Consider the following 27288-nt stretch of genomic DNA (forward strand, 5'->3'; position numbering starts at 1 on the left):
GCCCTGGCACTGCTTACCCCGTGATGAATTTGGCTTTCCCGTGTTAGCAATGGCCCCGGAGCTGGAGAGTCATGATGCTGCCTCGGGGACATGCTGGCCATCCCACCGGCCAAGGGGCGAGGGGGTTGCTTAGGTGCAGGAGCAGGACATTCACCTTGGGACACAAATGGCAAGACAACAGCGTGCTTGGTTCTCAGGGAAAAGGGACTGCTAGATTGCCTCCATGCATTGATAAAAATCTCCCATATTCATAAACGTTAGGGAATGTGACCTTCTGTGAGGCAGTATCCAAATGACAGGGGAGAGTTACCACGCTTGCTGTCTAGGATTTAGGGAACATAATAAAGGAAAGATTACCAAGTGAGAAAAACAAAACAAAAGGCATTTTTTATGTGCTTTCTCATAGAACACACCACTTAGGGTACAAAAAAATGCAAATTGTCTGTTACAAAAAATCCTCAAGATTCTTCTTATCTTTTTATTTAGGGACCTAAATTTTTTGAAGTTGTCAGACCTTCTTGTTTCCAGTTTTTCATTACACTGAGATGGCATTTCAATATAAGTAGTAATAGAAATGTTGAGTTCTTGAGTAATTTTCTAACTCTAAAATGCCATGATGAAATGATGGTGTGTTGTAATACTTCTCTGTTTTTTTGTTCTTCTTTACTGTATTTATAGCTGTAGATTGTATTATGCTCTTCAAAATTCATGTGCATTGTGCTTTTCTGTAGTTTGTTGCCTTCTTTTTTCAGTTGATTGTAAACTACATTCGATAATCAGCAAGAGCACTTAACCCTCATCACTTCTTAGAGAAAACATCTCAGGAATCATTATTCACAGGTCTTGGCAAAAACTTAGGTCTCTGTATATTTCCAGCTACTGCATCATGCATTTTACTACCAGCTTTTAAAAACTGAACTTTATGCAAACCTTTTCTTATTTTCTTTCTAGTCCCTGTGCTAATGGGTCCTAAAATTGAAATTTTGATGTTGTAAGAAGTATCAAATAAAAAGTTACTTCTTAATTCTGTGGAGAGTTGGGACCCTGTACTGAGTCAAGAATACTTCAAAATTTTTTTTTAAACTACTGACTTCTTGCTTGTCTCTAAGCGATAGCATAGATAATTCTGTAAAGAAATTGAAATACCAAAGGCTCTTTCCCCGCATTGCTCTGTTTGCCAAGTCTGGACAGCCATGGCGGAAGTAAGAACATTGCTGTACCGCTGTCTTTTCACTGTTCGGTGTTTAAAAGAGAAATGAAACTAAGCTGATGCCCTCCATAACAAGTTAATGCAAATCTTCCATGCTTTTTGATCATTTGAATGGGGATCCACCTTTGTTTAAACCCTCTGAGAGAAGGTGTGCTAAGTTCCATTGTGAAAGGCTGCACAAAACCACAGTGTAGCTAAGTTAATATAACCTTGCAGGCCTGGCTTGAATCACTGAAAGCCAGAATGGTCAATTCTATATTTAGAAAAGCTGTTTTTCAAGCCTTTATATGTTTATAATGACCATTAAAGTTTATTGTAGGTTGAAACTTGACATGAGAGGTCCCAAAACAAGTAAAATGCTTACTTCCCTTTGGCTAACAGCAAGATTTCAGAAGAAAAGCACTGTATCAAGCTGTGGCCTGACTATTTTCCTACCCATATAGCCTATCTGCTTCGGGTTATTCATTTTGAATACAGCAGGTGTAAGGTCAAAAAAACAAAGCACAAAAGTGGAGGATGCTGTTACCCCATGGCCAGCCATCCACCAGGAAGTGGAGGAGCAGAGATGAGTTCTGCTCTCAGGGCTGCATCTACTATTCGCAGGAAACGATGACTAGACCAAATACAAAAAACAGTTCTAGGAGCAGAGACCAAAGCCTTGGCATGGTTGATTAGACAGCAGGTGAATAAGAATTTTCAGAATTACCACTTTGGCCTTAGTTGGGTATAAAACAAATTGAAGTTCTTTGGTTTTGTCTAGCCACTAAATTGACTTGCAAGTCTACAATTTCCCTTTTTTCCTGCCCTTTCAAAACACTGGTTTGCTTTTAAGTTTTCAAACTACTAAGCAATACGCAAATGTCATTTGTTGGATTTTACATAAATAAGTTAATATTTTTAATCATGCATTAGTTTTGGTAGGTATAGATCATAGTTGTTTATATAATAATAGTTCTATGGTAATTTATAATTACAGTGTATTATAAATTGAATTTTTAGCTATAAATGGAACAGTATTAAGGCAATGCAGTAAATCCATGTGAATGTGTATGCAAGTGGGTTTCTGCAAGGTCTTGGTAGACTCTGTGTTAGTGAATGTTAGCTTCAGGACTCTTCCCAGTCAACTTTGTATGTGGGAAGGATTCCAAATCCACTTTTGAACTCTCCTACCAACCACATCTAAAAATAGCATTTCTGCAGGCACACTTGCGGAACTCCAAACAAAACAAAACCGTTGTTCTTCTACAATGCAAAAGTGCAATTTAGTTTAAGACCATAGGTCTGCTTGATCTTACGTGAATTCTTCATCCTACCCTGCGTCACCATCCTGCTGCAGTGCGGAGGCAGGGGTGGTCAGGCAATTGCCCCTCCAAACCATTCAGAACAAAGCCTTGCCTGAGCACATCACTTACAGTGTCTGCTTAATTTGCAAGGATGTCAGTTATCTCTGTTCAGCAGGGCACTTAATACCTAGGCATTTTTCTGAATTTCCTCTTCAGTTCTGGGTTCCTTTTAATTTATCAAATATGTGCTTAAGTTGTATCAGCGTACCATGCTGTATAACCCGTGCCTTGCAGAGAAGCATGCTAGTGACGCAGTGAATGAACTGTGGAGGAAAAATGTCTTAGCCTGCTAGCTCTCAACCTGTATGTGTCAAAGCTGTTTCACCCCCAGTCAGCAGCCTCTGCCCACGTGGTTCCCCAGCACATTCTTGCACTTGACAGTCAAGACCCCCAGCAACCTGCCACGGGAGAGCTGTCTGCACTTAAAATGCAGCCATCTCCCGAGCCAGCAGGGAGAACGGTCCGAGTCCGCTGTTCCTCTCCCCAGTCAAGAGGTTAGCCTCTTCGAAGCCCACCCCGTTCCTCATTTGTCTTCCCTTGGGCTGAGAACAGAAGTAACAAACCACGCTGCCTTCAGCAGCAGCAGATCTTTCCCCGATCCTCCAAAAATTTGCCAAAAGCGAAGGCAGGCTGGAAGAGAAATCACAGCTTAATAAGAAGTCACAGACTGCATTACAAGTCTGCTATCTTTGCACACAAAATAAAGGCCCCTTCTAATGGAGTATTTTTCAGACATTATTCACCCATTCCTATACTCCTATATTTTGAGGCCTTTTACTTTATATAGTGAATATTCATGTTTTCTTCTCATTACCCTTTGTAATCTAATGTAGCCCGTAGCAACCTTAGCCATTGGAGACTAAATACAATTCAGAATTTTAAACTCTGTAAGCTCTGTCAGTCACAGGCTGAACAGCCTGGCTGTGAGCAAACAGCAAGCCCAGTGTGAGGCTGGAAAAGTTTGCAGTGGTCAGCAATCATTGCAGAAGGCGGTAGGTGTGAAAAAAGAAGTAACGACATTGTGGTCAGTCAGTATACAGGTGGGCAATTGTTACCTTTATCGCTGTTCTCCATTAATTATTATAATTATTCTTGTAGGTGTTGTATAGCAAAGATAGGAGCTGACTTTAGCAAGAGTTCACACCCACCAACAAGGTTTGCTTTTAGATAAGTCTGCATGCACAGTAATCTCATGTATTAATCATTCTCTTAAAGTGACCTATTCTTGTTTGTTGTTGCATTAGGCTGTCATGTAATTTACTGGTTGGACATATGTTTGTGTCTTAGATATCCTCTGTGTGGTATTTTTCTCAAGCAGACCCTCTGCATTGACAGTATCTTGGCTTTGACACCAATCACCAGGAGACAAGTTGAATCTCATTTACTATTGGAAGACAACTGCTTCTTTGGAATTCTCTCTGGCTCTGGTCCCTTATTCTGCCCGAATCCTGTTTAGTCTATAATCTATATATTCTCTACCCTTGCGTTTTGTCCTGTGACCTTGTTTTATTCTAGTAGGTTGCACAATGATACATGTATTTTTTTTCTAGTCTAATTTGCACTACAAAGTGAGCTGGTCTGCTCTGCATGAAGCAAAACCATTTTTAAATGTGATCACTTGTACCTTCCCGTCTGCAGAGACTGTCCAGAGAACAACTCTGCCTTTTGTACTCAGTCCTGTGGGTGCCACTGTACATATCCCCGTTGTCACCCTTGGGTGTGAAATGGGAAGACAAGATGATGGTTCATATTTTGACAGGCTGCCTTTACTTACCAGTGTTTTCACCAGTTGCCCTGCATGTTTTCAGAGTGTACCAATCATCTGCTGCCAGGACTGGTGCAGTACTCCCAAAGCAAACAGGATTCCCATTTCTTAGAACATCTTACCCTCAGTAACACTCCTGGGTCCTGTTGTCTCACAAAAGGGGGAGTTAGGCACTGTTTTAAAACTGTTAAAGCCCTAGATTATTTTTATGCTTGCTTTTTCAGTTACTTTTATAACACATGTTTTTTCTGCCAATTAAGAAACTTTTTCCACTGAAGAGAAACACCTTGTAGTCATTCATGCACTGTTAAATACCTTCCAGATATCAGTGAGGTATCTTAAATCACCAGCAGATCCCTCAGACCCTGAGGAAGAAATTCCCACAGGACGTTGCGTAGTTGTCTGGGTTCTTCCAGCATCTAAAGCTGGAGCACAGAAACAGCTTCCCAGTTGGAAGTAGAAGAGACAGCTGTCATGTCCTCCAAAACAATTAGAATTTAATCATTGAAATGGTTTTCAGACAGATCTTATCCCCATTTCTCTCTTCACATTAAACCAGTACAGGTCTCACCATCACTCTCAATTAATTTCCAAGTTGAAATAGGGTGTTTCTTTAATTTGTGAAGGACTGGGTAGAATTACCCAAGTAAGCAGTTCTGTTTGTTTTAAGGAATTGTGGCAAAGGGAAAAAGAGAGGAAAATCAATGATGGAAAGGAGTTTCAAGGGATGAGTATTACTGTATGCCTTGTGTAAGGTAAGGATCATAGATGGTGCTACAAGCAGAAAGTGAAGCAAATTCTAAACAGCTTATGGTCTTTGCTGCTAACCAGGCCATTCATGGTATCCCTGCCTGAAAGTGCTGTTTGACAGCCCAGTGGCTTGGAACCAGAACCCTGTCCCACCTGTTGCCTCGGTGTTGCAGTAATTTTTTTCCAGTGTGAGAATTTGTGAATTGCAGCCCAAAAGTAACTTTCTCTAAGCCAGGCACGTTCCCAGAAAAGCCATTTCGGTCAATCACAGTCACATACAGTAACATCAGACTGTTTGGCTGAAACAAGCCGGCACTGGGTCCTTCCCGACAAGCCAATGTTATTCATAATTACATTTATCCACTTTTAATAGTAGTGGTATTCTATACATATAGCAGAGTGCAACATTATTGTTATTAAAGCAATAGAGCATGTCACTCACTGTCCACTTGCTGAGGCATTAGTGTTTCTGAATAACCTGGTTTTGTTATCTGGGCCTCCCCATGCCACGGGCATTGCACAGCACAGCATAGCATACCAGTGCTATTAGCTGCGTGTCAGCCCCTCGCTGCTGGCCAGCCTAAAGACCCCGCAAAGGGGCACTGGCCACCGGCGGGACGGTGCAAGCCCTAGCACCTTTTCACGGTATCACTGTGTTTAGCCGTAGGTTGGTTGTAATCAGCAAGGGGAGGTTTTCTCCACGGGGAGCATTTGGAGCAGAAAGTAAAGAGCCAGTTGTTTCTCGCTGGAAAAAGAAAGGGGCTCTGGGTTTCTTGGTTTTTTAACTGAAAAAGGTCCAGTTACACTAGCGATACAGAAATGTTAACTCTGAAGCGTATTATAGACATGTATTTTCCAAAGAAGGACGTTAAGCCAAAATGCAATATGCCCAACATAAATCCATAAAAAAGACTCCAAGAAAAACACCCTGTCATTACCCATCCTGTTTTGTGTTGTGCCCAGAGCTAAGGCCTGAGTCCTGTTTACCCTTCTTACCCTTTGCCGCATTGCCTGGGTGACCCCCCTTTTTATTGTCACCTTTGACTCTTATTGTTGCTGTGATCACCATGGTGTTAGTGTAGCCTTTGCAAGTAGCAGCTGTTTAAGGCATTGTACTTTAACTGTGTTTAAAGTCCTGTGTTTGCAGGACTCTGTTTACCCTCCTGATTTGGCTTAAGTGAGATGCATATCATGGCCAGTTAGTTCGAAGAGCCTCACGAAGGCTTATTAGTGTTTTGGTACATATGAAGCAGCTAATTTAATTCAAACAGCAACGTGTCTTACTGCTTAGCTTTAACTATCTGCTGCCTAAGATGAGCATATGAAGATAAATTACATGGGGTCATTGGTTAGGAAGAGAACTAAGGAGCCCAAATCTCCCTTTCGGACTCAGGGAAATATAAAATGCTAATTCAATTTGGAGGAAGAAACTAATGATCTAGAAGCTGACAAAAATTGGATGCCATACTTTGACTGGTTGAATGTCATTTTATTGAAATCACACTCGTGTACTAGCTCACACTAATGCTGAGTTGGGACCTTGTCAATAAAAATATTAAAATATTTTTATTTATATCTTTGGCCTTACAACTTTCGAAGCACCCAAAGCTTGAACTGGCAGCCTGTATTCACTGTTCTTGCTTCTGGTGAAAGCACCTTAGACAATCTAACTAAGTGTGTCAGAGCTAAAGGTAAATTGGTCCAACATGTTCTTGCAAAATACAAAACTAGTAAATAATTTTCTGATGAAAATTGGTTGGGATTTTTCCCCTTTTGAAGTTCTTTCTCAACAGAAAGACTTAAAAGCGAGAGAAGTGAATGCAAGGACTCATACCTGATTTTAAAAATATAATGGGCCAAATAAAACTGTGTCTCAGATCTTCCCATAAAGAGCTCAGTTTTCATCAATGCTTAATAATTCCATCTTATCTCAAATACTTCGTATTAGAAACAATTCAGTGATCTAAAATGTGGGGACAATTAATAAATGAGAACAAGTGGTCTTTGAATAGGAGGTATTTCCACTCCCTGAAACATGAAAAAGTTTGCCTGAACATCTGCATATGAATCTAGATATAAGGATACACAGGTCTTCAGAATGACCTTTATTGTACTAGAAAACATTGCATAGCTTAATTTTTCCCCACCGTTGCCTAGTGGATGTTGTCACACTTCCTACAACACTACTGGAAATCCTTAGGAAAGAAGAATCCTTAAAACAACACCAAAACACTTTTGCAGCAACAGGACATATTCACTATGTTCACTATGCACAAAAATGAGCTGGAAAGCGGAGCTGCCTGTGACAGGCAGCTCTTAAAGGTAATAACACTCCAAAGTGAATTAATTGTTTCCTCTTAGAAAGTACATTGCACCCATCTCAGCAGCACATTTTATCCATTCTTACACAAGAGAAGAGTTCATTAGGAGTGTTTTTCCTGACTGGAAATGCCAGTTAAAGAGACATTTATATACACAGCATTGTTGGCTTGTGTTTTGAGTCAAAACACTGCTGACAGGATGGTTTATGATGTCAGAGGACTTTTCAGCCTGCAGTGAGTATTTTTGTAAAGGTGTCCCATCACCTTGGACAGCACCTGTCAACAACAGTGCTGCAGTAATATTACTGATGGTCTTAATGGTTTATTTTCCCCAAACAATTGCCAAGTGGCTCTCATCCTTATTAACTGTAATACCAGTTAATACCAAATACCTACCAGTGGACAGCCTGCACCTTATTAACAGTTAACAATTCCGTGAAGTCTTTGGTTAAATTTTGACAACACTGAGCATTACATTAATGATGTTGCTTTAATTAGTACCTTTTGGAAGTTTTATTCAAAAAACCCTCCTGAGAGCAATCCTGGTTAAATAAATTGAACATAACTGAAACAAAAGTTTGTGAAATAAGCTGGAGAGGCAGCTAGGAGGAGCATCTTGAGAAAAAAGAAATCCTGGACAACTGGAGATAAACTGTACAAACCTCTTACATGGATTCTCCAGCTCCAGAACTGCCTGTCTGTCCATCATCCAAAGGCATATACAGTCAAAGTATATTTTGCATGACTGTACTGGCTGGCATACACAGAGAATAATGGACTACTTTTGCTAACGTGAGCGGTTAAGGTCCTAAATTTCAACTTTGCCACTATTTTAAGCAGGGCAGAAAAATTGTTCCACATGGAATTCCTCATTTCCCCATTTGTGTTTTTAAATATATGTAATACAGTGTGTTAACAAAAGGCAACCGTGCTGAATGCTAAAGGCAGGAAGTGCATACAGTCTTAATGTATCTGTAGCACCTGCGTGTGTTAGCATCATATCTATTTATCATTTATATTTCAGAGGTACCTAGAGGCCTTTGTTATGCCATCATTTTTACATGAGCACTCACTAGTCATTCTCAAGATCACTGTTTTCTGTACATTGCACTAGACAGATTGTGATTGAGGCAGGATGCTACCGAAAGAAAAAAAAAAAACCAACATTCTTTCCTGTCTAGTCAAGGGACTGAGAGAACCAGTTCTCCTTTTTTCTCTGCCACAGTCACAGTTCTGATGGTCAAGACTAATAATGCGTGCACAGAAGGGTGGCACAATGCTTACCCTCTGGGAGATTAGTACTGGAATTTTTAACTTCTGATTATTTGGTGTAGAGTCCTTACAATTTCTTTTATCAGATCTACAGTTGGTTTTATCAAACCTGTAATTGTTTATCCAACTCACAGATGAGAAAATCTGGGAACTGGAATTATTAACTGAAACTTGAATTAAGAACTGTGAGCTTCTTACTTGCCTGGAAGGAGTGTGTTAAAAAAGGCTGGAGATGTCAGCAAAACAGCTATTTTGATGCACTTGAAAGTAGACTATCTTATGCTTAATGTCCTTGGGAAGATTGTGTATTACAAGAATAGTTCTGCTTTTTGCATGCACACACATTTAAATTTACTTTATTATTTAAAAAAAAAAAGACTATTTGTGCTTTATTTCAAAGAAGCAGGTGAGAAGTGGGGTTGAAAGGAAGGAAAAAGGAGGTAAATCATGAAGCCACCCTAGAGAGAACAAAAATGTAATAGTCAAATAGAAGTGTGTATTAGTACACTTATATCTTGGTTAGCCCATTGAAGTCAGTGGAAATATTTTTCAGTTTCTTGAGTACATCTTGAGTCTGGGCTATCTGGGCAGCTGCTGTATTGGAGAAGCAAAATGAGTGTTGTGTTGGTATGTCCTGCTTTTTCTGAAAGACATGCTCGCCTGTTAATTATCCCGTTGGGCACTCTGCTGCCTTCACAGATGTGAGGCCAAGTTAGTTTGCCAGCTTCAGGAGATGTGTGTTTGCAGGGAGTGCAGCAGCACACCCAAAGGCTGCATTCTGGCGACAGTCTGTGTACAAGACTGCAATTGAGTGCTGTTCCATGTGGCATTTCTGAGGCTTTGGGCATTTCCCTTGTGTCTTTGATTTTTGCAGCATCTTTCTGTTATGGCAGCACCAGAACCATCAGCCTGGCTTCCTGAAATGCTTACGCATCTGTTTGTCTCCTCTTTCGATTGCTTCTATTGACTGGTTTAAAATCCCATCAGCTGGTGGGAAGGCATTTGAATGAGGTAACATCAAGTAAGGCACCAGAGTATCCATAGGGGAGAAAACCCTTACTAATGCTCCAACTGAGTAAAAGTTTTAGAGTTCACAATGAACACAAGATGATTCAATTCCAGAAGCAGTCATGCTATTTTACCGTTCCACTATTCATTTAAGTACGGAACAGGATGATGAAGACAGCTACTGGAGTGTATGTCATTTGAAAGGTTTTACTCTGGAAGAGTATACATTCAGCAGTATGTTTTATGAAAATTTCATCAGTGACAGTCTTATTCCAGAAACCTCTAATAGAGCTTTTATTTGCAGAAATCTAAGATAAACTATCATGACCCCACAACCCGTTAGGTCACAGAAAAGAATCCCTCCCAGCAATTTTGAGTCATATTTAGCTATGACTACTTTTTGAACCCATCTACAAAAGGAGCCCGCTTATTCCAAAGTATTTGTGACCCTTCTAGAGCATGGAGGAGAGCAAATAGTTTTCATTATTTTTGGGGGGAGTGTCTAGTTAGGATTTTTTACTATCTCTGTGTCAACATTTCACTGAGAGTGAGGCACAAGCCAAAGAGACGGTGGCGGGGAGGGAGAAGCCTTATCCATTAGAGTGCAGCAAGACAGGATGATCCACACTTCTGGCCTGAAGGAAGGATGCTGCCTTACAAAAAGAAGAGCTTGCCCCACTTTATTGTATTAAATTATTGCCTACCGATTATTTTGTCTGGATAACTTTTGCAGCATCTATTTTCATCTCTGCCCCAGCCATTAGAAATCTGATTTGTCAAAGATACTTGTAAACTACAGTAACTTCTTGACTGGGTGATCAGCACTAAAGACATTGAAAAATTGGCAGAAGTTTTCACCCTGTGAAAGCATTAAGATCAATAAAGCAAATTGATAAATACCATCTCTTAGAATGTAGATGAAATGCTCTAAGACATAGCAGTAACAGATCATTCCAGGTATGGAACATCATACTTCAAAAGCCATACAGTTAATGTTGTAAAAGGAAGGATTATACGAAATGTGATTGATTCTTTACCTTGTTCATGAAAAGTAGCTTCAGTTATGTTGGGTTCTTGAGTAACTAAAGAAAGAGGTTACCAGAAAAATTCAACCCTTAAATTGCAGACAAAGAGCTTCTACTAGCAGTAGTATTACATCATCAAAATATTTCACAGACACTCAGAAATAAGCTGTACTTCTGTATGTCAGTGAAGCAGCAAATTGAAATCTCATAATATGTTTGGAAAATGAGTCTTGTTAGGTTTGATGAGGTGGAAAAGGTACTGAGATCACTGGTTTGTTCCAATACGTTCAGTACGCTTTTCTTGGATGTTTGCCACGGCTAATCTCTTTAATGGCAGTGTAGCTTGTAAACCCATTTGGTAGAAAGCTGTATGTCTCAGTTTCAAAGTATCACACCAAGCAGGGTGGTAAATAAGTTTCTCTTCAAGCGTGCAAACCCTTTTGTTACAATACCAGAAATTTTTGTAACACACGTATCAGGAAAACCTCGGTGTTTCCTTTATGTACTCAGTGATGAGCAGAATAAAATGCAAATGTAATTTTAAATACACCCACAGATATATATGTAGATAATATGCACCAGCCATATGTGTGGTTTTTTAAAGACATTTTACCAAGAACAAACTTAATTCATTCAGGCCCAATATTCAAGAAACTGAGCCTGTCACAAACCCTCTGAATTTCTCCAAAACCGCTCTTTGGCTGCTTACCCATGCCATTTTGGAAATGGTCTGGGAAAACAGTGGCCTTCCAGCATGATGAGCCCTCACCAAATTCAAAGTTCAATCATATTAAACCAGGAAGAACATTTGGATAAAACAAGGAAAACTTTGACCTTGGCCTCCTCACAGTTGAACCAGAGGTGGCCACTTCAGGAACTTAAGTGATTTCAGCCTGTGGGCTCACACAGGCCTGCTGAGTTAACTTATTTTAGACTGTTCTGTAGGTTAAAATAAACACTTTCTGTTGCCTTGTAAAGGTAAGTTAGAATGCACTGGAGATCCCATAGCACGTTTATAATGATCCCACAACATAGCTACCATTTAATCAGCTTCTTTTCCTGATGTCTTTACAAAATAATTTACTTGTTGTTAACGCAATTTCATATAAAGGTAGTCAGCATCATTTTCCTTAAACCACATTCCTAATCCCTGGGTTCTGAAGCAATCCCCTGAGAAGCCTGCTTTCTTGTCATACCTTCCTCTCTGGCAGCCTTAGAGGATCCGTACAGGTGGGGTCTGTGTACAGCTGCAGAGATCCCAGTGCTCTGGACTCTTCTCTTAAATTATTCTGGATAGCTCTCCTTGAGAGAATCCTGCAAAGAAATCCCATGAGATTAACCTTTTTTTTTCCCCTAGACTTCCTTTTTCATCTTCTGCCCATTTGTTTTCCGTAGTCATAGCCAACAGCCTGCTCTTTGCTTGAGCTGTTGAGCTGACTTTGGTACTTTCACACAGGTGAATAGTCTGCTGTCTTTGAACACTCTCACATGCAGAAATGTAAGGTAGGAGGTGAGAGTTTTGAAACTGTATGTGTCAACATGTTGGCCTAAAGTAGGATTGTAGAGAAGAGAAGAGAAATAGAGAAAGAGCACATGAGAAAGAAAGGGGGAGGAGAAAAGAAAGATAAGTAACTACGAGAGGTGTCTAAAAGAGCTGGATTTTGCCAGTTAATTTTTTTAGTTAGTGTGGTCATTTAGGCCAGAGGTTTCAGGCAGCTTTGCAAAAAGTTGCTGATGGTTGTAATTGTGATTTTTTTGCAGTTATCCATACAGTGAGGACTCTAGCCAGGGAAGGCAGTACATGAACACGAGATGTCCAGCCTGGTGCGACAGAATCCTGATGTCCCACTCAGCCAAGGAGCTCATTCTGAAAGTAAGTACAGAGCTGCGGCCACCCCGCTGCCTCTGCATTGTGTTCATCTTCAGCAGGGGTAGGTAGGACTGATAAACTTCTGTTTGTCCTTGAATTTTCAGTTGCATGTAGCAAATGCTTGCCAAGCTGGAGACAGCAATAATGAACTGTTATGCTTCCAGTGCTTTCCACCCAAGAATGTGGATTTGTCCCAGTTAACCTGTTGGCAGTTACCAAAGCACGAGCTTTCACAAACTTCTTTAGGTACCTGAGCTGCCAACACTGGCTGCCTGTCGTCTCTTCTGTGCTGCTTCTGTACTTGTCAGTGCTGTACTGGGATGTGCAGCACTGGGAAACTGTGCCTGCTTTAAAAAAGAATAACAAAAAATAAAAACCTACATCAGTCCCCCAGTTCAGTTCACTATACAGTAACCTAAGTAACAGCACTGTCCTTACTAAGGATTCAGCACAAATGCAGACAAAAGTAACTAGGAGCGGCTGCTGATGGAGAAGTAATAATGCTATTGAAAGAAAAACCTGTATAGCAGCAGCTTGAGGTACCCAAGTTACAAGCCTGGTAGATTTAGGTTCCATGTGTTGCTGATGGATGGTGAGGACTGGATTTCCCAAGAACATATCAGATCCTAGATGGGCCAAATCTCCTGTCTTTGTCCCCAGAATGAAGGCAGAGTCTCCAGCGGGTAGGCTCCTAACTTTGGTACACCAATTAAGTGCCTAAATTTGGACAGTCCATTAGACCTTTAAAAATACGATTGTGCCACATTTTTAGAACATACAGTTCCTCTTGGGATTTTAGTATAGAGGTATGGTTAACATGGTGATGGTCTGTCCAAGGTTAAATGACTTAAGTATAGTTTAGGAGCCTTCCACTTTTCCTTTTTATCTCATTTTGTCTCTCCTGCTTACCCTGCTCTGCTCTCCTCCTTTCTTGGACACACTGAACCAGGTCAGCCGGTTAGGTATGCTAACTTACACTGCCTGTGTTTTCCAGTGTGCTTGTTCATGGCAACTGAGGACCTGTACTGTTTACACTGGCTATCAGTTGTTTGAAAGAACACATCAGGAAATCAGTGTATGATACAAGGAGCTCTCACCCATGCCTTTCTGCTCTGAGCTAAATGTTTCCCTCTGTGCTAGCTGTGGCCATGAGCGCGATGCAGGAATGAATGTGCTGTGACTTCTCAGCACTGTTGCACTGAGGTTATCTGGCTGACCAGCCTGTATGACTCCCTCATACAGAACAGGCTTACCAAACCCAAGAGTGCCCGAAGTCATGTGTCTGTCTGTATGTTCCTGTATAATTAATGCAGTTTAATGGGAGTTAATTGCAGAAAATAATCTTTGCAAATAAATCCATATTCTACAGCTTCATGGTTTGTTTTTTTTTTCTAATGAAACTCTTAAAACTTGCTATCCTGAAGTTTATAACTTTCTGTTTCTCCCCCTCATCAGGGTTATTTATCTCATGATTATACTGTTTGCTTTGCAGTATATTGCAGGGCTGAAAACATTTTTTCCATAGCTACGCAAATTTCAGTCTGATGTACTTCCTCACATTTTAATGTGTAAGAAGTGTCTGCATGATATCTTGAAGTTTCCCCAAAATTTTAGTACTGCAGTATTTAATAAAAACAGCTGTGAAGCTAAGAGGAATACCGGCTTTATAGTAAAATAGTAATGTCAAAATCAATGTTATTTGATCTTCTTGAAATATCATACAAAAAGTGAGACTTTACCCAAAATATTACAGATAGTACTTGGCACCCATGAAATTCCTAAAGAACAAAGGATTAAAACTGTGGAAAGAGTGGCCAATGAGGGAAGATTTTTTTTTTTTTTAAAGCTATGAATAAGGAGATAGAAGGGTACACAAAGGCTTGAGGAGTGTAAACAGTACAGAGGGAAAGGAATTCTTTCAGGTTATCTAGGGGGGTATAACTTGGCTATAATGGTAGAAAATTAAACAAAGGAAAACAAAGTTAGAGCATTAAAGAAATTTGTGACTGTGAGGTCACTTAGCCTGGTTCCCAGTCTCCATGGAACAGAAACCCAGTCAGCTGGGTCATTCAAAGCTTACATTTAAAAAATGCATATAATTTTGTCTCTGCAGCTTTACATTTGCAAATGATGAGCATGCAGTTTGGGACATCTCCAGAAACATGTATGCAAAATTACACATGGAGACGAGGCCAAACTGGCATGGTTAAGTCAGTGAGTCTATACCAAGAAGGGAGTTAGCTTATCCAGATCAAAACCAAACTAATTCTGGCCTATGAAACTTACTGAAAATACTCAGTGGAAGAAAATGCTAAACTGATAGAGGAAAGGGCAAAATGGCCTTACAAGTTTATGTGGTTCTACACAGTAAGCAGTCTTTGCCTTGCCATTGAGAATTCATTCCATTGCAGAGACTTACGCTTTGAAGTTTAAAAACAAACTGTGAAGAAAGTAAATGCAAATTTTAATTAACAGATTACACAGTAAAAATTTCTTAGAATATAAATGTATATGAATTTTTAAAGAATTTTTGGTCGTAAGTAGCAATTGAATATTCTTACGCGGGTAATTATTTTGCGCTATTAACTTTTCTTATAGGCAAATAAAGAACTTATTTTTCTGTCTTAGCAATTCTGTATTTTATTTCAAACAAACTGCAGCAAGTCTGCATTTTAATCCTATGTAAAGAAAGGATAGTCTGCACAAATTGCCACACTGTACGGTGTGTTCAGCTACACAGTAGGCATTACAGATTGTAGAGACATGGGGCTGTAAACAGCTTTCATGCAACATCATCTATCATGCTATGGTCGGTTACCTCACCATCATGTTATTTTATGCTTCCTGAGCCCTAAAACACCAAAGGTTGCCCACTGCTAGGGAGTTGCGTTGATGCCTGATAGCATGAAGTAATGAATGCTCAGCCAAGTGTATATTGTTTCTGCTTGTGCACCACTGTAATTTGTTTATCTGTCTAAAGATTATGCAGTTGAAAATCCACAATTTTATGCTGCCTTTGTAAATTATCAAGTCGCTTTTGATGAATGTATCCCCACTTCCGATGCTAGTGGCATTATGATCTTGAAATATTGGAAAGTGCTCATGCATACAATGCAGAAGGTTATGTTTTTATATTTTTGGCAGACAACCGTGCTATAAAGTAAATCTGACCTTAAGCTTCCTTACTGCATTAAAGATAATTCAATTTTAAGTTTATAATCCTAAATGCTACTGTTTATATAAAGTTATTGCCCAGTCAAACTTGACTGATTACAGATGAGCAAGTCTTGACTGTTTCATACAAAATAAATTAGTATTGCCAACTAGTTTAAAGTACGTCTGTGATTGTACTAGAGACTTGAGAGTGTGCAAATTGCAGATTTAATTAGCTTATAGGAATTGTTTAGCATAATAAGAAATTGTCTTGTATGGCAATGTGTTTGTATTTGTTCCTGAAGTACTGTACTAAAGAATCAAAACAGATTCTGGAAATCACATTCATTGCAAATGGCAGAAAGATGAGTACATTTTATTATTCATTAAGCTACAAATGCTAAAGAAGTCAGTGTATAAGGATAAAGTTCAACATGGAACAAAATGAAAGCAATTCATAAAGGAGACTGGAGGAATGTCGTATTTTGTTTGCTGATTTTCTTAAAATCAATGCTTTTTTTTAGATGAAGAAATGTATCTCATAGAAATGGTTAACACTTATAAACTATAATTCATTCTTCTCTCTGAACATTTAAAATCCCCTATATGATGAAAACAAATGCTCTTATAAGACAACGTGGGTTGCATTTAATTCAAAGAACAAGATACGTTGCACCTAATTGGATAAAAATTGTGTGTTGTTCTTAAAAAAAAGACTGGCCAAATGCACTAGCTGCATTTCACCAACAAAAGGCTGGAACACAGTCATAACTGACTCATTTGTTTCACCTGTCCAAGTGCTACTCACTGAAATTTCTGGAGGTCCCAGAAGCAAGGAGTAGATGCAGTGAATTCATGACTTATTTTACGTGGACAAATGGCACAAATTACTGCAAGCAGTACTGGACATAAAAATTCAGTCTACATGATCTTTCTCTGGAGAAGTCAAGCAAAGATGTGTTAATACCACTTCATTCAGAAACTGGTTTGAACTATTTGCATAAATTATTTCCATTATTTCTCTTTCTGTAATCTAAAGAATACTTGAACTGACTAGTGTTTTGTTGTGTGGTTTTTTTTTCAACTAGTCAGAAAATGATGAGAAGATAGTAATATATGACCACATTGGGCCAAATGTCTGCATGGGGGATCACAAGGTAATTAAATTAAACATGTTAGTATTGTATCTTCTAAGTCTTTTTGTTTGGGAAGGAGAATGTATACACTAGTTTCTGTTAATCTGATGTTTAATTCAAGTATATTTCTGTCCTATTTTTAATTTAAAGCCTCAAAAATGTTTTAAAGTTGAATTGAACTTCAGCTAATATATGAGAGTAGTGATGATACTTGTATGAAATCGAACAAAGAACAGGATGATGTGTGCTAGAATGAAAGCATGATACAGTACAAAATGAAGAGGAGCAAGTGTCTGTGCACTTACAACTATTGTCATAAAACAAAAGTATTTTCAATGGGTTATCAAAATTGATACATAGCTTCAGTTAAGCTGGTGCCTAGCTGCTTATTTGTAAATTAACATATTGGCAGTTCCACATTTAAGCAACAAGTGAGAATATAGAATTAAACAAATATTCGTTGATAAAGTGAAGAAAAAGACATTAATTTTACAAGTAGTCTTTTCTGCTGAAGCTAACAGATGGAAAACTAAGTTAGAAATACAGCAAAACTGAGTATTTGCATTCTTTGGAAAAAGATGATCAAGGAGTAGAAGCTAACCTCTGAAAGCCGATATAAAAACTCAACCAGAAACTTGCAAAACCTTCTAAACTGTACAACAGTAATATATCAGTTCTAGAGGCAGTGCTAAGGCTCTTGAATGATAATTTGGTGACAGATAATAAGTAGTTGACAGATAATGAGTAGCAGACGTGTGTCTGCATGTATACATGTAAATCTATATTCACAAATACATACCTATATTTACTTTCATGGTCAGAGTTCCTGTGAGACAGGGTGTTGTTTTTCTAAGGAAGAATGCACTTGAGATATTTGGTCCAGAATCATCCAAGTCAGATTTAAAAAAAAAGAAGTTTACTAACTTCTCCAATAAAATGAGAAGTCCAGCATGTCAGCAACTGTAGGACAGCCAGTTCAGAAACAGTAATTTTTATTTCCTTTGTCATCAGTGTACTTAACATGAATTTTTTTAGCATGGCACTTTCAGTGGAACTAATTCTGTGATGAAAGGGAGTTGCGTGTGGGACCCAAATTTCTTCCCACAGCAATCAATGGCAAGTTTTCCCTCAGATTTCAATGGGAACAGAGATCTGTAAGGAGATGATGTAGGTCTCTTGTGCATTTTGTAGTTAATCAAAAACACTATTGTATCATTTTGTTTTCATGTTTTCAGTCATGGAGGATTTTTTTGCGTTTACTACTGACTGTAAAAAAAAAAAAAAAAAAAGTTCATATTTCAAATGTTTAACTTCTATTTTTCCCTAACTTACTGCAGCCTGTGTTCCTGTCCTTTCGAATAGCTGCTGGGGCAGGTAAACCTATTGCAAATGTGCACAAGTGTTGTGTCGTGCAGTGATGTGGTGGTAAATATCATTTTTTTTCTTTACGTTTATATTTTCTACATCATTCCCCCTGTGTTTATTTTTCTTTTTAAAAAAATGCCAATTCTGCAACAGGAAAAAGATGCCTACGAAATGAGAAGATTTTCCGTGAAACCACACTGTAGCAGGGAGGGGAAGGAACACGCAGTATACAGAAATACATAATCGTAACAGCTGTATTGATAAATCAAGTCCCGAGTGCCACATTTTTAGACTGCTGATCGTACACTATGCTTCAGCATCTGGACTCTGTTTGAGAAAAGCCTCACATACCTCACTGTCTTGTATGTTCATGTGACATCAAGTAGAAATGTGGAATTATTTTTTATATATATGTCACAATTCTGTTGCCAAAACTCTAAATAGACAGCAGAGATGTTATGTATTTTAGATTTCACAACTTTCAACTTTTAATAAGTGTTTGTCAATATGGAAAAGCTATTTCAGCATTATTATAAACTTTTAAAGGTGTCATGCCTAACATTATATATCTTTACCACATTGGGGTTTTGTACATTGGATTGTATAGATAGAGATATTGATGGTTTTAAATGGTATTTTCTTTGTTGACCAAGGCTTATGGTTTGTGTTTTAGTTTTAGTATTTTGTTTTCCATTTTTATATTTTTTTTCTCATGTTATTTACTATACTGCCATGTTACATGGTTTTTGAATCACACAGCAGCTGCTTTCTATACATACATATATATGTGTGTGTATATATATGTATGTATGTGTATATATACACAGATATATAAATAATTTATAAACCTGACCAAAACTTACGCTAAATATACTTTCCAATATGAATGCTTGAGAGTGCCATATCAGCAGTTAGTGTTGGAGTCTTAGCAGGTTTAGTTAAGTGTACATCAACAACCAACATTTATATAATAAATATATAGCAGTGCCATCTTGGATACAGATATATAGCATACTATATAGCACATATATTAGCAGTTTCACTTTGTTACTCCTATAATCCCTTCTTTCTATGTAATATTAAGGATTGAATGTGAAGTTCTTAGCTAGGTTTGGGTGTAACTTTCCAGAATTTTGTAAACTGTTTTTGTCTGTCTTTTGTTACTGTTTTATGGTGCCAAGTATTCTATATTGAAACAATAACAACATGGGAGAAGAAAATAATAGTCTGCTTCAGGTAGCAACTGTATTGGACACAAGACTGTATTTATACAGTGTTAAAAAAAAAAAAAAAAAAAAAAAAAAAAAACAAGACAACTGTAAATTTTCCTGGTTAGTAGCTCAGTGCAGCCTACAATATAATCTTGTTATGAACATTTTTCTCCCACCGCTAAATACAACATTAAAAGGTGATTAGGGAGTCTGTTGATGAAACACAAATGTATGTTTTATTGATTTAATTTAGAACACTACAGAGTTCATGGACTGCGTGATGGCATTAGATTGATGCTTGATTTTGGTATAAATCACTACCATTGAAAATGATTTGATGTCCGCTTGCAGAGTGTTTTCTCAACAGTACAGTCTGGGTTTATATTCAGTACTGTTGCCCAAAGGGTGTCTGCAGCTCTGTATTGTTACTGTGCCATGTTGCATTATAACCACACAGTAATTCTATTTAAGCGAACTCAACTCATGATAACTTTGAAGGCCTTTAGAAATGAGTACTCTGGTTCTCAAGCAATAAAACTAATCATGGCGAAAGTGGCTGTGTCTGTCCCTTTAATTTGGGCATTGGGGATTAAAGGGAAATTATTAAATTGTCACATTTCTTATTAATGAGTTACCTTTTAATCTCCTGCCAATTAGCAGAGTTATTTTTCACGTGAAAACCTGTAGAATAGCATGCCCTTCTAGTGTTAATCAAAACAATACAAACCGAGGAAAAGGCATTTAGGAGTTAGTATTCGAGTGTTAACATATAGAGAGCCATACAACTTTATGAGCTATTCATGAGATGCCAGTCCCCAGCAGTTCAATAAATATGCCACAGTAAACTCCTTCGTGATTACCTCCGGGTTGGGGGGGGGGGGGCGGATAACAATAACAACAACAACAACAAGGAGACTGCCTTTTCAGACTGAAGCCTCAGTTATAGGTAAACTCACCAAAGCTATAAACTGCCCGACCGTGAACAGCCCTGAGCATCCACAGGTGACCCATCCAGCTAATCTGTTGCAGGAGTCTGAGATTTAATCCACAGACGTTCGTAAAACGCAGCGTCGGCGTTTAACCAAAGCCCCGAGGCGTTCTCTGGGGACGGTGCGGGGCGCGGGGGCCGCGGGTCTGTGGGGAGCGGGGCCGGGCCGCGGGGATTGGGGCCGTAGGGAGCGGGGGCCGCGGGGAGCGGGGATGTGGAGAGCCGGGAATGCGGAGAGCAGAACCGGGCTGCGGAGAGCCGGGGAGTCGAGGGTGCGGAGAGCCGGAATGCGGAGAGCAGGGATGCAGAGAGCGGGGCCAGGCTACGGGGAGTCGGGGCTGCAGGGAGTCGGGATGCGGAGAGTGGGGAGCAGAGCTGCGAAGAGCCGGGGATGCGGGGAGTTGGGGCCGGGATGCGGGGACCCGGGAATGCAGAGAGCGGGGAGCCAGGATGAGGGGAGCAGAACCGGGCTGCGGGGAGCCGGGCTGCCGCCGGAGCGTCCCGGTTCTTCCCGGCTCCCTCCCGCCGAGGCCCGTCCCTCTGCGCGGCCGCGGGTGCTGGCGTGCGTGTTGCACCGCAAAGCCGCCTCGTTCTAGGAAAAGGAACTCGTCGCTGGATGTAGATCCCCGAGTTCCTTGGAGCACGTTTCATTTAAAGAACTACGGGAAGGAGCAGGTGTGAATAATCTCACTTTCAAGTGTGGGTGTTTTTTTATCCTGTCGTTCTCCCTCAGGAGCCAGGACACCGGCTCCGGTTCGTCGCTGCGGTTCCAGCGGCCTGTCTCAGGGTGTCCAGAGCCGAGGCGAAGGTTAATTTCTAAACTTGATTTACTCCGTCTGTAACCGCGGTAGAGCCCGGGCCGGGTCTCGCCAACGCACCGCTTTCAGTGAGTAAGACCTTGCAGGACCCCCCCCTCCCCTGGAACACGGCGCTGCCCGCAGAGGCCCGCGGGGCTCCTCCCGTCAGAGGGAAATAAATCAACGCGAGCGAAGCGCACGGCCCGCCGCGGCGGCCCCGGCGGCCCCGGCACCCCGGTGGGAGCGGCCCGGCGGGGCCTGAAAAGGCCGAACGGAGCCAGAGCGGGGCCCCCACCTCCGCGGCCCCTGCCCGCAGTGGGAGCCGCCGGGGCGCGGGCAAGGGGCCTGGCGCAGCCCCCGGGCGACAGCGGACGCAGCTTGGCGTCGCCGTGCTCGGCCGCTGCGCGCTCGGCGGGAGGGGCCGGGGCCGGGCCCCCGCCTCGGGCTGGCGGGCAGGGGCGGGCCGGCCGCACGCCCCCTCGGTGCGGGGAGGCCCGGGGCGCCGGCGCGGACGGCGGGTGCAGGACGGTGCGGCTGCGGTGCGAGAGGCACCGGGCACCGCAACTGCCCCGTCCCGCTGCGCCGCGGACGGCGGCCCTCCGCTGGCAGCCGGGCAGGCGCAGCGGGGCCGGCCCGCAGTGGGGCCGCAGCAGTCGCTCGGTCTGCGAAGCAGTAGCTAATGCACGGACAGAAAAGAACGTTTCATTCATTGAAAAAAAAAAAAAAAAAAAGGCCTGACAACGAAGCTGGCTTACACCCTGGTCAGGCCTCCAATACGCCCGGGAGGAGAAAAGTGGAACCTTGGGCAGCTGCGAGGCTCGTCGACGGCCGCGTTAATTACCTGGGTCTCGTCAAGGGCCGGCGGCGAACTGCGGAGCTGGGTGCGGGAGCTGCTGCGGTGCGTGCGGGCCCAGGCCCGCGGTCCCGGGAGGGCGGCGGGAGGGCGATGCTGCTTTAGCCCCCTACCGCTAAGCTCAGTGACTTCGACTTCGGGGTCTTTTTTGCAGCGGCCGGTGTGCGGGAACCGCAGCGGGATATGTCCCAGCCCCTGCCTCCCCCTCCCCGGAGCGGATCACATAACCTGCCCGCGGCCACCAAAGCGCTGTCGGTGCCAGAAACCGCTGCGGTCCCCGGCCGGGTTCAAAGCTGCACGTTCAGCTGCGAGAATCGCTTCTTTCGGGGGGGTTGGGGGGGGGGGGTGGGGGGCGCAGCTCGCGGGTTCCCGTGCGGCTGTGAGCCCGGCTCCAGGCGGGCCCATCGGGGAACCGTCCTCCGCCCGTCCGCCGGCCCCCAGCACCCCGGCTGCGGACCGGCCCAGGAGCAGGGAAGGCAGCGACGCTCAGGCGAATGAGCCGGGGAAAATGCCGGGGCGAGGCGAGGGTGGGCACCAGCCGACCGTCCCCCCGCTCGGTGAGAGCGGCCTTAAAATTCGGGAGCCCCGGACTAGCGAAGCTATAGCCAGAAATTACCCTGCAACAGGTCCGGTGAGGCCCCGCTCCCTCAGCCAGGGCCCGCGGGCGGAGGCGCAGCCCCCCCAGGGGCTCAACGGGACGAGGACAGAGAAACGAGTAATGCAGGAAGAAACTCGCTGGAGAAGCTTGTTAAATAATTTATTGATTTATACAAAGTCTTTCCAACCTGCGTTGAGACATTATTTGATCCCAATGTAAAACCAAGTGTTCGTTTTTCTCTCGTGCTTTTTTGGGTTGTTTTCTCTTTTTATATTATTAAGCATAAAATCCAGAGGCAGGAGAAATCAAACCGCCAAAACACTGAGTAGAAGGAGGGAGTGAAAGGAAACAGCCGTTTTTACATAGAAATATACATCACAAAATCTGAAATTTACTATATACAAAGTGGCTGAGCTTGGATTTGGCAAAATACAAAATGTAACAAAATCTGATTGTTAGGAGCAGGAAACGGGCAAGGCAGCTAAACGAAAGAGGGGCAAACCTTAAAGGGACACAAAACAAAAAGTTGGAAAAACTCCTCTGAAATTTACATCGATGAGAAGGAAAATAATTTCATAACTTATTCTGTAAAAAATATATACATTTCACATACATCTTAGGCTGTACAACACACCACTTCAAACATCCAGTTACAATTCACCTCCGGCGCGGTGCCTACCACGGCAGCTCGCCCAGCCGCAGCCGCCCGGGGCAGCCGTCGGTGCCGGCGCCCTCACAAGGTGTCCGAGCTGGTGCTGCAGGGGCTGACGAGGGACAGATTCGTGGATTTGTGCTTCTTCAATAGCCTCGTGATTTTTTCATCGTCTGAGTTGGGGTCCAGGGGCTTGTTGTATTCGTCATCGTCCTCATTGTCCGAGCTCTCCTTCAGCTTCTCCGTCTCCGAGTCGTGCTTCTTCTTCGCCGAGGCCATCTCTGCCGCATGCCGCTTCCGCCACTTGGTCCGTCTGTTCTGGAACCAGACCTGGGCACCGGCACCGGGCGCGGCTCAGCCCCACCGCCGCGCCCGCCGCCCCCCCGCCCGGCCCCTTCTCCCCCCCACCACCACCTCTTCCCGCCCGCCCGACGGCAGCTCCGGGCAGGGGAGCGAGGCCGGAGCGCGCAGGGCCGCGGGCAGCACCGGGAGGGTGGACCCTCCCGGCTCCTCCGGGGAACGTCGCCAGCCAGAGCCGCGCAAAAGTAAGAGCGGCGGTTTCGCGGAACAATCACCTCTTTAAAACGGAACAGGGTGGCCAGAAAAATAAGTATTTTTGGCTCCCAGGGCACCTCAACGCTTCGGTGCACCCGAAGACTTTCCTAAAAAATTTGCGTGGTTATGCAAGGAAAAGTTGTGCCAGTGCCCGGACACGAGCTCCGTGGAAAACTGCCCCGACGAAAGCAATTACCTGCGTGGGGCTTTTTGGTTTGGGGGGTTGTTTTAATGTATTTTACGTGTAGTTTTCTTAAATCGTCTGCAGCACAAAGAACTCCAAGCACAAAGTTAGTTACGTAGAACTTGGCCTAAAATCTAGCCAATATCCAAATGCAGTTTAAATTATAACTGACTTTAAAAAAATCCCTGTACGGTTGGTCCGTTTTCTTGGCCGCCGGCATTTACCGCAAAAGCAAAAAGTGACAGCGCTGCCCCGGCCCCGAGAGCCCGCGCCCCGCGCCGGCCCGCCCGCGGGGACCTACCTTCACCTGGCTCTCGGTCATCCCGAGGGAATAGGCGAGGCGGGCTCTCTCCGGTCCTGCCAGGTATTTCGTCTGTTCGAAGGTTTTCTCCAAAGCAAAAATCTGCTGCCCAGAGAAAGTGGGTCGCGAGTGTTTCTTCTTGCCGTCCTTGTCCAAAACCATCCCCGTCTGAGCTGAAAGCGGAGGAGAAACAGCTCCGTCAGAGACGGGGTCTGCCCGGGTCTCTGCCCGGGTCTCCGCCCGGCGCTAAAGGGGGGCGGGCTGCGGCGGGCCCGCTCCGGGTGTCCGCCGCCGCTGGCTCCGGAGCAGGGGTGGGTGCAGGGCCGTCCCGGGGCGCGGCATCGGGCCGCCTTCGGAGCGCCGCGCCCGCGGCCTCCGGCAGGCCGGCCGCCCCGTCCACCCCGCACGCCCGCGGCGTGGGACCGCCCGGGCTCCCGGCGCCTGGCTCGGCGGCCCGGGGGGGAGGGATGGCGGCCCGCGCCTCCCGACGGCGGAGCCGGGCCAGCCCCCGGGCCGAGCTCCCCGCTGGAACCGGCCGCACTTACCGGGACAGGCGAGCCGGGGGTCTCTCCAGGGAGAGCCCTGCACCACTCCCGGCCAGAAAATGGGCGGTCGCCCTGGCAGCTCCGCCAGCGGCTTCGGGTAGCGGGAGACGGCCGCGGGGTTGAAGTACATCCCCGCCGAGGCCGCCAGTCCGTTGATGCGGGGCAGCCCGCCCAGCAGGTTGCTGGCAGTGCCCACGGGCCGCCCTAGGATGTCGCTTATTCCGTGCGGTGTCCCCAAGGGGAGCTGCGTGTTGAGTCCGCCCAGGGCCGGCGCCTTGAAGCCGGAGGGGTTCTGCAGGGTGTAGGGGAAGAGGGAGGTCTTCATCTCGGCCATGTTGTGCAGCGCGGCCAGCGGCGTACTGCTGAGGACGAACGCGCTCTGGCGATTAGCATCCATCTGCCCCACCGCTAACATTTGTGGTCATCAATGAGCGCGGGTCCTTCTCCCACCACGCCGGCAGCTGCCCTGTTGTAACCCCGCGCCCGGGGCGCCGGCCGCGGCGGGGGAGTCTCTCCTTCCTCCGCTTGCGGGATCAAAGCAACAGCAAGTCCCCAACTTTGCCGGGAGTAGGAAACGCCGGCGCTTCTCCGCCCGCCCCCGCGGCTCGGTGCCGCTCGCCGCCGACTTCCAGGCGGGAGAGCCAAGCCGGAACAGGGCGACAAACGGGCGGCGAGGAGGGAGTCCGAGGGAGAAGAGCCCCCGCCGGCGGAGCGTCCCCGGCAGGCTGCGGCGGCGGCTCTCCGCGCGGGATCTAGCCGGGAGGGGGGGGAGGGGGGGGGGGGATGCGGCCGGGGTGGGGTGGGCGCCGCGGGGCTGGGTTCCGCGCCTCGCCGCAGCCGCGTGTCCTGGCGGTAGCAGCGGGGGACCCTGCGCGCCGCGCCCCGGGGCGCAGATAACCGCGCGGGCACCTGCGAGCTCCTCGCCCATTGGGTGGCCACCTCCCCGCGCCGCCGCCGCGGCCCAATCGGCGGGCGGCGAGCGCCCCCACCCCGACACGTCACCACCGGGCCGGGCGGTCCCCGGGCGCCGTGGGAGTGCGCGGAGCCGCACGTGGCCGCGCCACGGCCGACGGGACCCCCGCGCGGGCCCGCGCCCCGCCCGCCGCGGCACCCGCCGGGGTCAGCCCCGCCGCGCTCCCGGCTGGCCCCGCTGCCGCCGGCCCGTTCTCCGCGGCCGCTGTGGGAGGCCGCCGCGCCGGGCGGGGCGGCGGGACCCGCCTCCGAGCCCGAAAGGGACGGACGGTCTTTGGGGGAGCGGACCGCGGCGGCGGGGCCGGGAAGGGCGGCCGGCGGGGCCCGCCGATCGCCGCGCGGGTGCGGGGGGACGGCGGCTCCGCGGCCGCGGGGCTCTGAGCGGCAGAGGCGGAGCGCTGCCTCCCGGCCCCGTTACTGGCGCTGGCCTCACGTTAGAGCCAAGCGCTTGGGGCGCGGCTGTAGAAGTGACCTCAGGTGCCGGGAGCAGCTGTTCTGCTCGGCCGGCTTTGTTGCCGGTTTTGAAACCCGCTGGTATCAGGGAGGTCCCCCTGCCCAGACCTGCCGGAGAGGTGTAGCCCCTTGCCTTTGAAAGGACAAAAATGGTTCTTACATCATCGCAGAACGAAGCTCGTCTCGTTCGCACAAAATAAAATTACCGCCGCTATTCTTCTTAATCGAAAGCATGCTTACTTGTCAAGAAAAGAAGAATTCGGATTTGAGGTCGTTACAGAAAACAATTCCTGAAACGGGATTTATAGCACCTTCTTCTCCTTCTAAGTTTTTGATGCGTTGTTAACCAAGGAAAACTTTAACCACATCAAGCGGGGAACTAAAATCTTTCAAAGGGTTCACAAAGTAAACTTGAATCGACTTCATCATATCAGAACAATTATTAAAACGCTTGGTCGTTTGGATGTAGTTATGTCTGTCGTCAGAGCCGTTTGCAGGTGAATAGGCTTTCGTTTAACCCGAAACAACAGCTCTAATGTCAATGTCACTGTGGGAAATAATGCTCGGGCTCGATCTGTCGTTTTCATTTTCAGTCGCTGAAGTTAGACGTGAGGTAACGGTCTATGTGTCTTACGTGCATCCTCGCAAAGAGCTGAACGCATAAACGTGAGATTAAAAACGACGCTGCCCTAAAGAAGGTTTAATAAACGACTGCATTGCTTTTTCCTCTATCTATAGTAAACAGCTGCGACAAAGACAGCAGTAACGGGTTTATCAAGCTCTCTTGACTAAGCCACATCAGCGTCCTGTCCAGCCTCATTTCTGCAATGTCTCGTGAAGGAGCTGGCGAGTGCCACCCGCTCCCTCCGCCCCGGCACGGCTCAGGCTCACGGAGCCGCGAGAGGGTGTTGAAGGCGGCCCCGACCCGGCGGCGGGGCGCGACCGGCCCCCCGAAAGCCGC

The 27288-nt window shown here is 45.0% G+C and overlaps 2 protein-coding genes across 3 annotated transcripts in view; one reads left to right on the forward strand and one right to left on the reverse strand.

Annotated features, from left to right (window-relative positions):
- INPP5A (inositol polyphosphate-5-phosphatase A) overlaps positions 1 to 18633 on the forward strand; it is a 257283-nt gene extending 238650 nt beyond the window's left edge. For both annotated transcript variants that reach the window (XM_056351391.1, XM_056351392.1), the window contains exons 13-16: positions 12456 to 12567; positions 16806 to 16874; positions 18191 to 18278; positions 18372 to 18633. In XM_056351391.1, coding sequence (XP_056207366.1) covers positions 12456 to 12567; positions 16806 to 16874; positions 18191 to 18271 — 262 coding nt within the window. In that variant the 3' untranslated portion in view covers positions 18272 to 18278; positions 18372 to 18633. The remainder of the gene's footprint in view (positions 1 to 12455; positions 12568 to 16805; positions 16875 to 18190; positions 18279 to 18371) is intronic.
- Positions 18634 to 22861: 4228 nt separating this feature from the next.
- Positions 22862 to 25597, reverse strand: NKX6-2 (NK6 homeobox 2). Its single transcript, XM_056352367.1, has 3 exons — positions 24903 to 25597; positions 24358 to 24530; positions 22862 to 23647 (listed from the first exon to the last, which is right to left on the reverse strand). The coding sequence occupies exons 1-3, from the start codon at positions 25315 to 25317 to the stop codon at positions 23399 to 23401; spliced, it is 837 nt and encodes a 278-aa protein (XP_056208342.1). The 5' UTR covers positions 25318 to 25597; the 3' UTR covers positions 22862 to 23398.
- Positions 25598 to 27288: the final 1691 nt, after the last annotated feature.

The sequence above is a fragment of the Falco biarmicus genome, chromosome 9 (genome assembly GCF_023638135.1).
Source record: "Falco biarmicus isolate bFalBia1 chromosome 9, bFalBia1.pri, whole genome shotgun sequence".
NCBI lineage: Eukaryota > Metazoa > Chordata > Aves > Falconiformes > Falconidae > Falco > Falco biarmicus.